This window comes from Pan paniscus, chromosome 15 (genome assembly GCF_029289425.2).
Source record: "Pan paniscus chromosome 15, NHGRI_mPanPan1-v2.0_pri, whole genome shotgun sequence".
NCBI lineage: Eukaryota > Metazoa > Chordata > Mammalia > Primates > Hominidae > Pan > Pan paniscus.
In genome coordinates, this window is record NC_073264.2 from 21,215,321 (window position 1) to 21,231,978 (window position 16,658).

At 39.1% G+C, this 16,658-nt stretch overlaps 1 protein-coding gene across 1 annotated transcript; it reads right to left on the reverse strand.

The window, feature by feature from the left end:
* Positions 1 to 531: 531 nt before the first annotated feature.
* On the reverse strand, positions 532 to 16,070 carry LOC117975755 (fatty acyl-CoA reductase 2). Its single transcript, XM_034937225.3, has 6 exons — positions 15,999 to 16,070; positions 15,155 to 15,394; positions 13,366 to 13,490; positions 12,541 to 12,608; positions 6,544 to 6,718; positions 532 to 5,773 (listed from the first exon to the last, which is right to left on the reverse strand). Exons 1-6 carry the CDS (start codon positions 16,068 to 16,070, stop codon positions 5,716 to 5,718), a joined length of 738 nt encoding a protein of 245 aa, XP_034793116.2. The 3' UTR covers positions 532 to 5,715.
* Between the last annotated feature and the right edge of the window lie 588 nt (positions 16,071 to 16,658).

The following is a 16,658-nucleotide window of genomic DNA, read 5'->3' on the forward strand; positions in this document are numbered from 1 at the left end:
TATGAAAGAAAGCTCAACATCACTGATCATCAGAGAAATGCAAATCAAAACCACAATGAGATACCATCTCATGCCAGTCAGAATGGTGATTATTTAAAAGAGTCAGGATACGATAGATGCTGGTGAGGCTGTGGAGAAATAGGAATGCTTTTACACTGTTGGTGAGGATATACATTAGTTTAATCATTCTGGAAGACAGCATGGTGATTCCCCAAGTATCTAAAACCAGAAATACCATTTGACCCTGCAATCCCATTACTGGGTATGTACCCAAAGGAATATAAATCTTTCTACTTATTGCAGTACAATTTACAATAGCAAAGACTGGAACCAACCCAAATGCCCATCAATGATAGACTGGATAAAGAAAATATGTTACATATACACTATGGAATACTATGCAGGCATGAAAAATGAATGAGAGCATGTCCTTTGCAGGGACATGGATGAAACTGGAAGCCATCATCCTTGGCAAACTAACACAAGAACAGAAAACCAGACACTGCATGTTCTCATTCAGTGGGAGTTGAACGTTGAGAACACATGGACACAGCGAGGTGAACAACATACACCACGGTCTGTTGGGGGACGGGGATGAGGAGAGGGAACTTAAGAGGACGGGTCAATAGGTGCAGCAAATCACCATGGCACACGTATACCTATGCAACAAACCTGCACATTCTGTACACGTATCCTCTTTTTAGAAGCAGCAATAAAGAAAAATAAGTGATCGCTTCATTTCAGGAGGTAGAGTTTTCCTCTTAAAGTTTTTCAGATTTAATCTCAAAGGTTTGGCTTTTTATGCATCTCACTATGTGTAATTTGCAGTTAATACATCAATGCCTTCTGCTCTCCTTACATCTCTCCTTAAAACAGTACATCTTTTTGCTTAACTAAAGTGGTGACTCTCTCAATTTTTTTTTTTTTTTTTTGTCAGTTCCTATTGCATTTTTCCCCACTTCGCACTCAGGTATTATAACCTGACACTGAGAATGTTTGTCTCAAAAAAACTGGAAAAAACAATGTTTTTCCAGTATAGATGAATTCTGTACTCTTGGCTTTTCCTGATGTATCCCAATTGTTCTATGTAACCAGGAAATTTCACATGCCGTTACTTTTTCTAAAAGCCATCCATTCCCCCTGGTGGAGGTACTACGTGTGTGTGTGTGTGTGTGTGTGTGTGTATTATTATTCTATAATATGGTTTACTTATAACCTTAGACACACACTCTTCCAGCGTCTAATTGAATTAAAGTAGTTTTTCATGGGGTTTAATTTCCAGTTTACGCAAAAGGGCATATGCCAAGAGAAATGGTCATATTACAAAAGGCTTTTTTCTCTCTCTCTAAGTATTCTACCTAACAAGCAGATATTTTATGTTTTAAGATAGCTTCTTGTGGTTTGGGCTGTCTTTATTCGGGTTTTGACCACCTGAAAAAACTAAGTCATCTCTAATACAGGTCTAAGTATTTTTTTTCTCTTGACTATGTAACTTTTGAATTTGTTTTTGAAGTCTTTACATTATTACTCTGATTAAATAAGTGACCATTATCTCTCAAGGATATGTAATTCTACTTTAATTAAATATTTTTAGGCTTTTTGCATCCAAACAAATGACAAACTTCCCCAGAATCAAATTCAAATTTAAGCCTTTTTCACCTAAAATTGACTAAGAGATTTTCTAGTTGGGCTCCTGGGAAGTCTCAAAAGATTTGTCTCCCATTAGGCTTGTTTGACCAGCTCCCAAAATCTTCTCTAGTGTCCGTGAGCTTTCTTTCAAAACAATATGTAGCATTTCCCTTGCTAGTAAACCCCCAATCTTCTCTTTGTCCTTCACACATATAGAAGACCACCGTGGTTTTCAGTTTTGTTCAGAACTACAATTCTGTGATTCCCAAATAAATTGTATACTTTAGAGATCCATCTTTATTTTGACTTCAATAGTGGTGATAAATTCTGATACAATATTCAAGAATATGTTTTATAACAATACTAAGTCAATTTAGAAATGCATTTTACTGCGATATAAAATCCTTAACTTTTCTCCTCCACTGACATTATGTATGATTTTGTTATTAATTTACAAGCACTTAAAAATTCTTTATTTTACGTAAAGTTTATATTAGATATAATTTTGTGAGGAAAATAAAAGGTCGGTTTTCTATTTGCATTGTGCTAATTCAGACTGCACTTGGTTCTTCATGCACACTGGTATAAGCTAAAGTTTAGACAAATTACTGTAAAAACTGATACACATATAGACCATTATAGTGTTATTTTTAAAAGCACAAGAAAATACTTTAGAAGATCACAAGGAGATTACAGCAAATGAATCTTCATATTCATTACCTCAATGAAACAGAATTTAACACTAGTTTCAATGTCTTTTTTTCCAAAAGACTAATTTTCAAGTGAAAGCTTTAGATCTTTGAAAATAATAGACTTAAAGATAAAGATAGAAAAGATACATAATTCATTTCAGCAGTTTTCTGAGAAATACCACATTTTCCAAAATATATATGTTCTTATAAGAAATGGATTCTCTTTAGGCTACTAGGATATCAATCTTCTACAATAGGCCAATTGTCAAAGCACTAGGCCTATGTTCACTCAACCAGTCTCATGAAGCAAAAACTGAATTAAGATATTCCATTTACTTTAGTCCACATATTTATCAAGCATAAGAAACTATGGAACAAAGACTCTTTCTTGCTGAAGTTGCTGGGATTTCCATGGTGCTTAATGCATATTTTTTTAAATTGTGAGATCAAAGAACACAAATCTTGAGCCATTGTGTATGTTACCTGGGTAAAAAAATTAAACTTGATCTTTTCAAATATATAATGGAATCCCAGGCATAGTGATTTATTAAAATATGAACTTAAATATTTAAGAGAAAATTAATCACAATGAAATGAGTTGATTTTCTAAGAAAAGCAAGTATGTAATTAAGGAATCATTAGCAGACACTCTCAAAACCATTACAACATTTAAAAGCAATCAACATTACAACTCTTAGGGTGTGTTTTAAATTTCTCACAACCTAAACATATACATTCATTAATTATTCACTTGCCATGATCAACAATGAAAGATGAGTTAGAAAAACCAGAGGCTTTAATTCAAAAATGACAATCTTTGGCACCGCAGCAAGGAAATAACTAGCTGGTGAAATTAATGACTCCACCTGGCTTTATCTCGGCAATGTTCTGAAATACATGCAATGAACAACTTGACATTGTTTGATGTTCTTAATTCATTACAGCCATCTCTATGGGTGGTCTTAATAGATAAGATCAATCAGAAATGATCATATTATGAAATGTAAATCACTTCACATGACTTATCTGGAAAATGTGCTTGTACTTACTTGCACCATCTCAAGTTCCAAGAGCCAAAAACATATACATGCTCATGGAGGAGAATTTCCTTTCTGATTTTAGAACAGTCTGAAAGGGGGTGAAAAAATGAAAAAGAAGAGGAAGCTTACAAATAACAAAAATGTATATCCCAAATGAAAATTAGAATGTCTATGGAACTAGTAGCAGTAACAACAGTAGACAAAAGATAGGATGTAGATGTTAAGAAGATGTCTACAAGGGAAGCACAAGACTCCAAATGCTCTTGCTACTAAAATGCAGATTCAAGGTTTACCATCTGTAATATTCTGCTGCCAAGTACATCTATGGCCACTGGTACTGTCTAAAATGAGGATGTGTATTATGAAATCATCAAAAAGGACTGCATAGCAGAAACTTTTCTGATATCAAGGGATCAACTTAACTACAATTATATACAGGTGCCAATTTCCTCTGGAGTAAACTACCACACGGGGCCTCATGTACTAGTCAGATAATCCAAGTCAGCCTTTATTGCATAACCTATCTAAAAGATTGGACTCTACATTCTGGCTCTGCAGAACTGAGAGAAGAAATGTATAAAAAGATACTGATATTGCCTTTGTCTATGGGAATTCTTGAGTCTAATAAAAAAATCTGGGAAAAATCTAACTTCATGATTACACTTGGGCACATAGGTGATTAATATGAATGAAGTAACAACCATTAATACAATCATAACCACAAGAACAACAGTAATTCAAATCTTCTCACTTCATAGATGTTCTTAGAATGCTCTATTGGTATCTTGTAGGTGCTCTCCCCAAGCCTCAGGTGTTATTCCATAATCTCAGTTGATGCAAAGGCAAACATCACACTCTCCTCTGTTCAATGTCTGCCATCTCTGTCTTTTTGGCCTCTGACTCTTCCCTATACTACTGTCTATGCACTTGAGATCTTCACTGACATAGCTGGACTCTGTATTTATTGATAAGAATATCTCTTTTCTCTTAGACTAGGTATGACCAAAAGGTTAATCTGGGTTCAAAGATTAATGACAATGACCACTCAGTTTTTATTCAAGATCAATTTTATTTGTTGTAAAAACAAACATGGGTTATGTTCCAGACAAACAGATATAAGTGAGTAGACTTATGCCCTGGTGCCTCCTTGGCTCTTCACAGGATGCAAAAACAAATCCTGCCAGCAGGAGGTGGCAGGTTGCAGAGGTGGCTGGTTGCTCTTTCAGCCAGCTTGGCCTTGTCTGGCATGCACAGGCCCCAGCACAGCAAAACATTCAGGGAGTAAGAGTGTTGCACAAACGACTTTACCAACCTTGTCACATTAAGCAGCATTCAAGGATTTGCTGACCACCACTTAAACAAATTTTGTGTTATGCTATAGCAATGAACTTACTTGTTCTATTTCTAAACAAAACATTGGGTTCACACACAGGCCTGGACAAAGCTTCCATCATCCCCATCACTACCATACATGTAATGACATAATCAGGTCACAGTGTGTCCTCAGAATCACTATTCCTAGCTGAGTATACTAAGGCTTTCTATCTAGGTCAGTTCATTGTGTCTGTGTCTCCTCTAAACCCTCCTTCATCATGCCTACCTTGAGGAATTCTGCAAGTGATCATTCACACAAGCTAAGGGATTTTAGCTTTCTCTGCCATAAAGATTATTGCTGAAATACATACCATACAACAAACCAACCCGTTCCCCACAAATCTTACTGTCTGACTTCTCACAGAATACATAATGACTTTTATTGTGTCTCTTCCTTCTGTGTTTCTCTTTCCTAACTGAACTTTGTTCTTTATCCATGCCTTCTTACAATCCTGATATATTTTATAACCTTTAGCATTTCTGCCTATAATATTTGGGTTTTCTTCTTTTTGTGTCTTTATTTAATAGTCCCATACAAATATTTTCCCCGTAATCACAATGTTTTCTTTTCACTTTGCTCCAAATTTGGATAAACTCTACATTAGCTAAGTTTTAGTCATTTGCACTGCTAAGAAAGATGACAATTCAACATGCTGAAGACGACTTCCTCCCTTATAAAGGGGCTAACACAGAGAGCAATACTGTTCATGCTCCTGATTCTTGGTCACAAAAATTGATTTAGGCAATTACAATCATGTCTCCTCTGACACATCATATTATTCAAGTGAGACAGAGAAAGAATGTCCTATGTCACACAGCTGGGTGGCGACAGCTGCTTTAGCATCAGCACACTGCGTTCACTCGGATTTCTTCATTCATCTCTAAGTAGCAGTAAATCCGGTCCTGAATACTGACTTTGACACTCAGCTTTCTCCACATCCTTCTTGTCACTGCCTTTGAGATTACTTCAGATTCTTCCCTTAGCTTCTATTTCTCCATTTGTAAAATTGGGTTGATGAGGGTATCTTCCTTCGGTAGCTGTGACAATAAAAATGGGATCATCATGCATCCTCCTTAGCCCCACGAGTAAGCTCTCAGTAAGTGAGGTTGTCATCATTACTGGATATTTAAGATTCTCTACCTATTTGAAAAGTGACAGAGTCTCAGTTGCTTTTCTTTTTGCGTGAATGATCACTTGCTAAATTCATCAAGCAAGCTCTTTAACATTTACCTTCCTTTATTATGCTGGAGCATTTTTAATGTAGGTGGCTTCTGTGGCTTCTCACTATGACTGCTTTGGTTGTTCAAAACTTATACAGGTTGAGTATCCTTTATCTGATCCTATGCTTGGGTCAGAAGTGTGTTGGGTTTCAACTGTTTTCAGATTTTGGAATATTTGCTTCTATGTAATGAGGTATCTTGGGAATGGGAGCCATGTCTAAACACAAAATTCACTTATGTTTCATACACACTTAGCCACATACACATAACCTGAAGGTAATCTTATACAATATTTTAAATAATTTTATGCATGAAACAAAGTTTTGAATGTGTTTTGACTGTGACCCATCACATGAGGTAAGATGTGTGGAATTTTCCATTTGTGGCATCATGTCAGTACTCAAAACATTCTGGATTTTGGAGAATTTCAGATTTTGCACTTTCAGAGTAGGTGTGTTCAATCTGTATATATGGGTCAGATTCAGTTGTCTCCTTTAATCCTTGGCTGAAGGAAGCCCTAAAAGACTTTGGGGCCTCAATCTCCCATATGCAGTGACATTCTCAAAGCCATTGACTCAGCTTCTCACCTGGGTTTCCTTCCAGTGAGCCACAGATAGAAGTCACAGATGATGGCAGGGGCCTGCTGGCTGATGGCATTCCAGTACTGGGTTGTGAAGTTGCTGGTGGTGAAATCAGCATAGGGCTTCCTCAAAGCTCTTGCAAATGGAATTGGAATTTCAAAGGTTGCCAAGACCTGGAATCCTGGGGGAAAAAAAGAGAGTAAGTGCTAGAGAAGAATAGGAGAATATAAGCCCATCATAGTGGAAGGTATTTATAATGGGTCACAACAATAAAGATGAAGGATTTGCTGTGTAGAGTCAAGAATCAATTTCTGAGAACAATGTAAAGATTTTTATGCTAGGCAAGTGGTTATCTGCAAAATGAAACAATGTGAATGGGTTAAGAATTGGACCCTTTATTTGAAACACCTACTCTAAAACAAATTCTTGGGGAAACACATGTAGTCAATTAAAGGGGGTACTGTTCAGAAAAACATAAATCCACATTTAATTCTAAGGTTATCTAGTCTATTCTGAAAGCCCCAAGACGGAGGCTAGAAACTTTATTTCCCAGGCTGGACCATTACTTTCAGAACCATTTAGAAAATTTCTTAACATTTTATTTGAATCTTTATTAAAAGTTTAACTAAAAAATTCTAAAGGCAAGATTTTCTTCTGTTAGCTTACTTTAAATATTTCTCCGGGAATATGTCAGACTCAATTGTCCACTCTGGTATCCAGGGTTTTATTCATAATAGTGTTTTTCTTTTTATATTAATAGTTAGATTAAGCTTAATTAAGAACATTTTACATACATTTGTGAATTCAGTAGTTCTTTCAAAAAGATACTCATTTGAATTCAATTTTATTTAAGGTATGTAGGTTTTCGCAAAGCATATGCCTAAGCTCATTATTCAATTATGATGTCAGTTATTATAGTAAAATGATTGTTGCCCTACTTAAAAAAATGCCAGCTAAAAATCTATCTGAAAAACATAACTCCTCTTCAGAGAAGATTCTCAAGAATCATCTGGTCCATAGGGATTTATACTTTAAAAAGATGGTGGTAAATAAGAAAGTTATGTACAGGTTGATAGCATAAGAGATTCTGATCTCAACACTGATGTTCTGATCTATATATCCATATACTTGTTCAACATTTCCACCTGGAGCTGTAAGAGACATTCACGTTTAACAGCTCTAAAATGGGCCTCCTGATACACCCACTGCTAACCACCCCCATCCCAATACATACACAGATTTGCTATTTCACCAGTCTTCTACCTATAACCAAATGCTAATTCAATTTGTTTAGTAGTTCAGCCAAAAACTTTGGGGTTATCCTTGATTCTTCTCTTTCTTTAACAACCCACACACAATTGAACAAAATCTATCAGCTCTCTGTTTGAAAAATACCCCGAATCATAATTTCCGCCTGCTATCTCTCTGATCCAAACCACTACTGTAGCCTGGAATGTTGCAATACTGTCCTAAGTGGTCTCTGCCACTACCCCTGTAACCCTAGTCGGACCTCCATGTAGCAGCCAGAGGGATTCTTGTAAAATGTAACTCAGAGTGTATTACAGGAACTTGCCCATTCAGAGCCCTTCAACGGAATCTCTTCTCATTTAGAGGCAAAGCCATGGTCTGCAAGGCCTTGCACTCTGTGCATCCTCACTCTCTGCCCACCACTCTGACTTCACCTCTTACCGCTCTCCCTCTCAGTGCTTCTGCTGCAGCCATACTGGCCTCCTTGCTGTCCTTGAATATGATGAAAGAACTTCAGCACTTACTGTTTCTTCAACTTGGAATATTTCATCCACAAGTCCCTCTGATTTGCCCTCTCACTTCTTGCAGGTCTCTAGTAAGATGACACCTTATCAGAGAGACTTTCTTTGGCCATCACATATCAAATAGCAGCCTTCCCACAATACTGTTTACTTCTTTAATCTGTTTTATTTTTCTGCAATCACTCAACCATATCTGATGTATATTTCTCCTTTCTAAGATTTAAGAACCATAACAAAATTTTGTCTGTTTTGTTTGAACCTATACAGTACCTTGAAAAGTAGCTCACAGGTAATCAGTGCCTAATAAACATTTTTTGATTAAATGAATCAATAAATATCTCAGCAACATACACTTACTTTCCTTTTCCTAAATCTATATCAATCCTTCCTTTAGTCATTTCAAATATATTTATTTAGCATTTAACACTTGCCAGGCACTGTGGTAGATACTGAGGTAAAAAAAATTACATATGATATATTCTTTGTCTTTGAAGAACTGGCAGTCTGGTGGGACATGTGGACAATTCATGATTACAATATTTTGCCTGAGTATTCTGCTAGAGGCCAGTACAATATGCTCTGCAGGAATACAAAAGAAGCATCTAGCTCTGTCTGGGTGCCAGGAAGGGGAGGGGTGGGGCTGGGTTAGGAAAGGCTTTCTGAGAAAGCTGTCCATAAGGTAATAGCAAGCACTTACTAAAATGTTCACTGTTCTAACCACTGTACTAAGCACTTTATCTCACTACATTCTCCCAAGAGCTCCCTAGAATAGAATAATTATTATTCTCATTGACAGATAAAAAAAATGGATCTACGGGGAGAAACTGAGAGACTTTTTCCAACTGATACAACTAATAAGAGTGGAGTCTACTAAATGGTGGGAGGCATACCAGAATATAACATCTATGTGAGCATGGATTTCTGTTTAGTGATACATCCTCAGCACCAAGAATAATGCCTATTTAATGAATACAGGAGTGAGTGAATGAGCTATGATTTGAATCCAAGTCTATTACATCTCAAAGCTCAAGACTTTTAACCATTAAGCTACTATCTGTCTGATGTGAGGGACAAGGAGAAACTCATGCACATGTAGAAAATGTAATTTGGCAATTGAAAACTGCACTCTACATCCTCATAGGTCAGAGAAGAAATTCAAATGAAAAATGTTTAAGGATTAGAGAGTAATGATAACATAAACATACAACAAAATGTGTGGGATACAGTCAAAGTGGCATTGAGGGAAATATAAAGCCATAAATGATGTATTAGACAAGCCAAATATTCATGGGCTATATTTCTAAGTTAAAGAGAAGAAAAACATAATCAAAGACAACAGGAGGAAGGGGAAAAAGACATAAGGCAATACATCTATGCAATAGAAAACAAAGCAGCATAATAAAGAGTCAATAGGCTGGGTGCGGTGGTTCATGCCTGTAATCCCAGAACTTTTGGAGGCCAAGGTGGGTGGATCACCTGAGGTCGGGAGTTCAAGACCAGCCTGATCAACACGGAGAAACCCCATCTCTACTAAAAACACAAAATTAGCCAGGTGTGGTGGCGCATGTCTGTAATCCCAGCTTCTCTACTCAGGAGGCTGAGGCAGGAGAACTGCTTCAACCCGGGAGGCCGAGGTCGTGGTGAGCCAAGAAAATGCCATTGTACTCCAGCCTAGGCAACAAGAGCGAGACTCCATCTCAAAAAAAAAAAAAAAAAAAAAAAAAAAAGAACAAAGAAAAAAGTCAATAAAGCCTGAAGAAGTTGGTTCTTTGAAAAAAAGAAATAAAATAAACCCTTTGGAGAGTAGCTGAGAAGAAAAGAGAAGACACACAAATATTATGAATTAAAAAAGAAGCATAATTACAGATACAGTTTAAGACAAAAATATTAATATAAAAAAGAATGTAAACACATTTTAAAACAGACAAAATATTAGAAAAAGAGACAAATATAATTTACTAAAACTAATTCCAGCAGAAAATGAAGCCTGCACAATTCTTTAACTATTAAAGACACTGAAGCCATAAAAAATCTTCTCACAAAAAATTACAAATCCAGATAATTTAAAGGTGCTTTTCCCAAGTTTTTGAGGAATAGATTACTCCACTATTACAAAAGCACTTTCAGACAATAGAAAAACGAGGGAACTATATGATTAGCAAACTGAATCAAACAAAATATAAAAAAAGATAACATGGCATGACCAAGTTGGGTTTATCCTAAAAATGGCAGGCGAGTTTAATATTTGAAGTCTTCTGCTTAAAATGAGCAGCAAGACAATAATACCTACTATTGCCATTTTTATTCACCATTATAGTAGAAGTTCAACAAGAAGGCTGGGCGCAGTGGCTCACACCTGTAATCCCAGGATTTTGAGAGGCCAAGGCAAGTGGATCATGAGATCAGGAGATTGAGACCATCCTGGTTAACATGGTGAAACACTGTCTCTACAAAAAATGCAAAAATTAGCCAGGCGTGGTGGCAGGTGCCTGTAATCCCAGCTACTCGGGAGGCTGAGGCAGGAGAATGGTGTGAACCCAGGAGGCAGAGCTTGCAGTGACCTGAGATGGTGCCATCAACAAGAAAAATAAAGACCTAAAGCTTGAAAAAATGGGGATAATACTGGTATTTTTGCAGATTAACTGTCTACACAGGAAATCATGAGGAAATTTTATATAATTTCTAGCAATAATAAGTTTAGCAAGATAGCTGAATATAAGGTCAATATACAAAAATCAATTGCATTTGACATCATCCACAATTAGAAAATATATTTTTACAAAAGACATTTAAATTAGTAAGAAAAAAAAACATCAATTACCTGGGCACTAGGTATAAATCTGATAAAAGATGCTTAAGACCTATATGCAGGATATTAAAAACTCTTCTTAAGGGACACTAAAGGAGACAATTCTATGGAGAGATAGCCTACGTTCACCCACCCAGCTGTCTATCACTCCTTGTAATATTACCTGAGACTACATATGCTCAACCTCCTGTTAACATGGCTACTGCTCCCAGTAGGCAGCATTTTTATCCCGCCTAAGAATCCCCGATAGGAAACACAAATGACTTTAATTTGAATGCAACATCAAATTAATAGTAATAGCTTCCAGAAATGCTGTGTTAGAAGGGAATCTAGAACAGAGCCTTGGCACAGGGATAACCAATGTCATATCAGCCCACAGTATTTGCTATAGGTGTGAGAGAGGTAGAGGAAACATGCAGGCCAGGTATTTCTCATTCCTGGAAAAGCATTTCCCAATTCAAAGCCACAATATATAAATGAGCCACAGTGTCTAGCTGCCCTGCAATAGAACTTTCAGTGTGGTACCATGGCTTACCATTGGAATATGAAGAGCTAGTGGTACCTACGTAACAGGGATAGAAGGGGTGCGTTAGTAGGTACTAAGAAATCCTACAGAATAGCAAAACTCCCTACTTTTATCTTCTACCATCATTAGATGTTTAAGTTGTACTCAAATTGATTTCCATGTTTTTGTACATTGACCAGATTAAATCCCTTACATTCAGACAAATTAATCATTTGTATAGTACAGGGTTTCTCAAAGAGCATTTCCCCAAGCATCAAGAATCATCTAGATGCTTATTAAAAATATAGTTTCCTCAGCATCACCCAAGACCTTGATCCCAGGGTCCAAGGAATCTGGATGTTTTTTTAATTCTCCCATAGTGATTCCTATTCATTTTTACAAATCACTAGTAGAGTAGTGAATGCACACCCAAGAGAAACAAGTTGCATAAATTAGTGATCACTATTACACACTCAATAAGGAAGGAATAACATCACCCGACTTTTCTAAATCTCACTGGTCATTGATCACGTCGCATTCTCAGTGACATATCAAGAAGGGAAGGGGTGTGTATAGGACCCGCTGCCCCAGTAGGGAGGAGTATTTCAGTATTTTATCACTGAGATTTTTTATAACTGCCAACCTTTGCTTTATTTCATCATTGTTTTTTAAAATCTCTATAGCCAATGGACCCCCTACTGCTTACAATCATGTATGTGTTCCCAATGACTCCTTTCCTTGGTAACCACAGTACATTCTAGTTAACTACCACACATTTATAATTTCTCATTATTTTGTCTCTTTGCTTGCTTTTTGTCCTTCTCCCCATGTAGGCTCTAAGCTCCAAGACACACTTTTTGTCTATTTTTTCTCTGTGTCAGACACTAGTAATTATGCCGTTACATGGCTAAAGTACTTACCCATTTTGCCTCGGTTGCAGGGATTGAGGTTACCAGATGTACAGTGGTAGACTAACATTGACTTAGGTCTGGAAAATGAAATAAAAATTAAATAAATACAACAGAATGGAAAACTAATGAAAGAAAAATAAGGGAAAATAATATTTAGACAGAGTGGTTTCAATAATTCATCTGATTAAGGCAACCTATGCAAGAAGGCTTCTGTACTTTTTTCTTTCTTTGGGTTAATAAGCAAAATGGAAGAAGACTAGCAAAAGGGTGTGCGTGGCAGGGGATGCCTGTTTGTGTGAAAGAGATGTTAAATAGGAGTGACATATTATGAAGCACACATGTGTGAGTTCACATAAGAAAAGTTTAATTCTGTTTACCACTTACTAACACAGCCAAGTGTATGAACAACCTGTTTTTTTTTTTCTTTGTACCAGGAAACTTCCCCACACATAGTGATTGAACACTTTTGGCATTAATCAGAGTTCAATTAAAAAAATACTCTCTCATTTCATCCACTTCTATCTCCTTTGCCCTAAAAAAGAAAGCTGAATGTTAAACTACTGAATAGAAAGAAAAGCCTTTTGGTTATCAAGAATTTTATGGTTAAGTGATTTAAATGTTTTATTACTTTGTGAGTAGCCAAGTACTAAACTGTATTTTGAAAACAACTGAATGTATATATGATGGCATATTAGGAACTCTATAAAATACTGAAACAAACACCCTCTCACATTTGGGGTCTTGTACAATGAAATGCCTATATTTGGAAAATGTGCCTAATACATTACCCCTCCCTCTCATGACATCTTTGAAAGCCCACTTGAGCATCCACACCTGTGAACTGCAGCACACCATCCTACAGCTAGTGGGAGATTGACGGCTGTATCACCTGGAATTGGAATTAAGTCTCCCACAGCCACTGGAGTAGCTTTTATGGCCAGAAGAAACCCTTTCCCAGCCTGCGCAGGAAAAAGAACATAAAATGTGAAACCAGGTCTTAAGTAACAGCTGGGGCTGAAGTATGTATCATCAAACTGATTATACTAGTGCAATAAGTGAAAACAGCTAACATCGATCCACTGCTTACCAGGTTCCCACACTAAGTCTGACTTCGTCAGCCTATCCTAGCTTCCCAGCCAAGCGCATCTTCAGCATTTTCTTGAACTACTCATGGTCCTCACGTTCCTTTAGGGAATCAAATTTCTCATATTTGTGAGAGATTGATAAACTTAATTACCAAACACCAAGAATAAACCTTCACATTTTAAAAATTAATTCATAAGACACGTTAAGAATTAAGGTTACACAAATTTCCCATTAATGTTTGTTTTCCATTTCATTAATGATTTTGTTTTCTGCTAGGGCTTATTAACCTACAAGCAATAGTAGGCACTAAAAGTTTAAGAAACTTTTATTTGAAAAAAATTGATTGGTGAAATTCCACAATTAATGACAAAAACTTTTTGGCTAAGAAAAATGGCCTTATTATTTACTTTTTCTTCAGAATCTCATTTCACCTCACAGATCACTGATGTTATATAGATACAAGAGTTTGGAATTATTTATGTTAATAATTTGTTGAGTTTATGAAATTGATTCTTTCTGCTTTGCATGTTTCCCACTTTAATTTGAAATGATTAGCACTTTCTTATGTTACTCAATTCTCTTTTCTTATAAGTAGCTCCCCTTCTTTTGGACATAAGAAACCAATTTAGAACATTTTTTAAAATGTAAATAAATATACAGCTTTGCATATAATGAAAACCGCTTTGGGATCACGTTAAAATAATGATGTTCTAAGTCACCAAACGTTCACCCCAACTGAACTTTTTTAGGAGAAAGAGTTGAAGGCAGGTGGGAAGCAGAAAGAAAGGGGCTGCTAGAAAAATCCGAAATTCGAAGGAAGGTCTTTGTCACTACCATAATTCATTGTCTCATATTTGTATTTGAATTCATGTTGAACCCAGCTCTGGGAGGAATAGAGACAGAGTCTGAAGGGCAGTCTGAATCCCTAATAAGATTTAAACTCTTTTAGATCACTGATATCCTATTCATTGTACAAAAGAGTAAAGTGGGGTTTAGGCCCTGAATGCCTCAGTGTGAGCTGTGAACCCCACAGCTCTGCCAGATCAATCTGGACTTCAGGGAGATGCGCACTGAGGGCTGCTTACCTAGAGGAGCCACGTTTCTCCTTGTAAGACATTATTGAAAAGGCGTTGCCGGCACATGTCGACCTATGTAACAAACCTGCAAGTTGCGCACATGTACCCTAGAACTTAGAATAGAATAATAAAAAAGAAAAGGCCTTGCTTATATTTACTGATGTTTGTATTTGAAAAATTTGCTCCAATATTGGTAGTTCTTTCCTGTATTCATTAAGAGTTATTGATGTATACCTGCTTTCCATACACACACATAAACTCTTCTATGTGTTTTATAATAACGAATTTAATAATCTTTGAAGATATTTTTACTGCATCCTCAATTCACTGCACTAATTCATGCAATTATAAACTGCAGAAAGGAGGAAATACCCCCATCTTGCGATAAATAAAGCAAAATCCTTGGCAGAACCATGCCCGCCTGTCCGAGCCCCGACCAGCCCTCCCGGGCAGCCACTCACCGGTGTCCGTGTTCCCAGCTTCCCGCCATGTGGCCAAGTGAATCCATCCTGCCGTCTGTCTCCACTTTCGCCAGCCCGTACCGCAAGCGCCGCCTGCAGGCGCGCTGACCCCGCGCCCAGCCGGAGGTCAGGGGAACCCACAACTACCTCAACGCGTGCGGGACTCCATTCGGTCCACAGGGCTGGATGGCCTGGGGCCGAGGCCACGTCGAAGACCCCGGCGACCCCGCCGTCTGCGTCCTATTACCCAAACACTGCACGCCGCTGCCCTACGGCGCCCTGGAGCTGGACCCGCTGCCAGACGGCCCGCGCTGCTCAGCTGGTTTTTGTTGTTGTTGTTGTTGTTTTGAGATGGAGTCTCCTTGTGTCGCCCAGGCTAGAGTGCAGTGGCGCGATCTCCGCTTGATCTCGGCTCAGTGCAAGCTCCATCTCCTGGGTTCACGCCATTCTCCTGCCTCAGCCTCCGGAGTAGCTGGGACTACAGGAGCCCGCCACCGCACCCGGCTAATTGTTTTTTTGTACTTTTAGTAGAGACGGGGTTTCACCTGTTAGCCAGGATGTTCTCCATCTCCTGGCCTCGTGATCCGCCCGCCTCAGCCTTCCAAAGTGCTGGGACTACAGGCGCCCGCCACCACGCCCGGCTACTTTTTTTTTTTTTTTGTATGTTTAGTAGAGACGGGGTTTCACCGTGTTAGCCAGGATGGTCTCGACCTCCTGACCCCGTGATCGGCCCGCCTTGGTCTCCCAAAGTGCTGGGATTACAGGCGTGAGCCACCGCGCCCGGCCTGCTCAACCGCTTTCAATTGGCGCTGCCCAGCCCCCTGAAGCGGATGGCGGTGGCTACGGCTGCGTACCCAGGTTCAGACATGGACCGCGCGTCCTCAAACACTAGGGCGCCCCAGGCCTGCGGCTTCATGCATGCGAGGTCCTGGGTCCCTCCCACGCCACCCCCAACACCCGCCCCTCAACCCCTAAGGCCCGCACGCCTCCTTCCCGCTGCCCTTCCGTGGCCCTGGCTTGGGACACCCAGCCCGGCCTTCATGAGGCGCCCCCCACCCAGCTCCACCCCTCCACGCCCCTGTCTTTAGTCTCTTAGGCGGTGGCCGCCACCGCCACAGCCCTGGGCCTGGCACCCCCAGTCGCCCGCGGTCTCCTTGTGGTGGCACCGGCGTCCCCGCTGGAGCTGCTGGAGGCCAAGCCCAAGCGTGGCAGCTGCTCCTGGCCTGGGAACCGCAACACCAGGCATACCTATGCCGCAACCGCAAGATCTACAGCAAGAATTCTCACCTGCAGGCACATCTGCGCAGCACACAAGTGACAAGCCCGACCACTGCCACTGGGAAGGAAGCAGCTGGAAGCGTGCTCACTCAGACAAGCTAACGCTCCACCACCACAAGCACAGGGGCCACTGGCCATTTCAGGGCCATTGGTGCCACCGCGCCTTCTTGCGCTCTGCGCACCTTGCCCTGCACAGGAAGCAGCACATGCAGCCCAGAGGCCTCCG

Excerpts from the sequence above, each read along its gene's own strand:
- LOC117975755 (XM_034937225.3), bottom strand. The coding sequence starts at position 16,070 with ATGAAGCCGCAGGCCTGGGGCGCCCTAGTGTTTGAGGACGCGCGGTCC. Across the intron at positions 6,719-12,540 it reads CTGCAACCGAGGCAAAATGG|GATTCCAGGTCTTGGCAACC; the intron begins GTAAGTACTTTA and ends TTTTTCCCCCAG. Across the intron at positions 5,774-6,543 it reads CTCACTGGAAGGAAACCCAG|CTACCGAAGGAAGATACCCT; the intron begins GTGAGAAGCTGA and ends TTATTGTCACAG.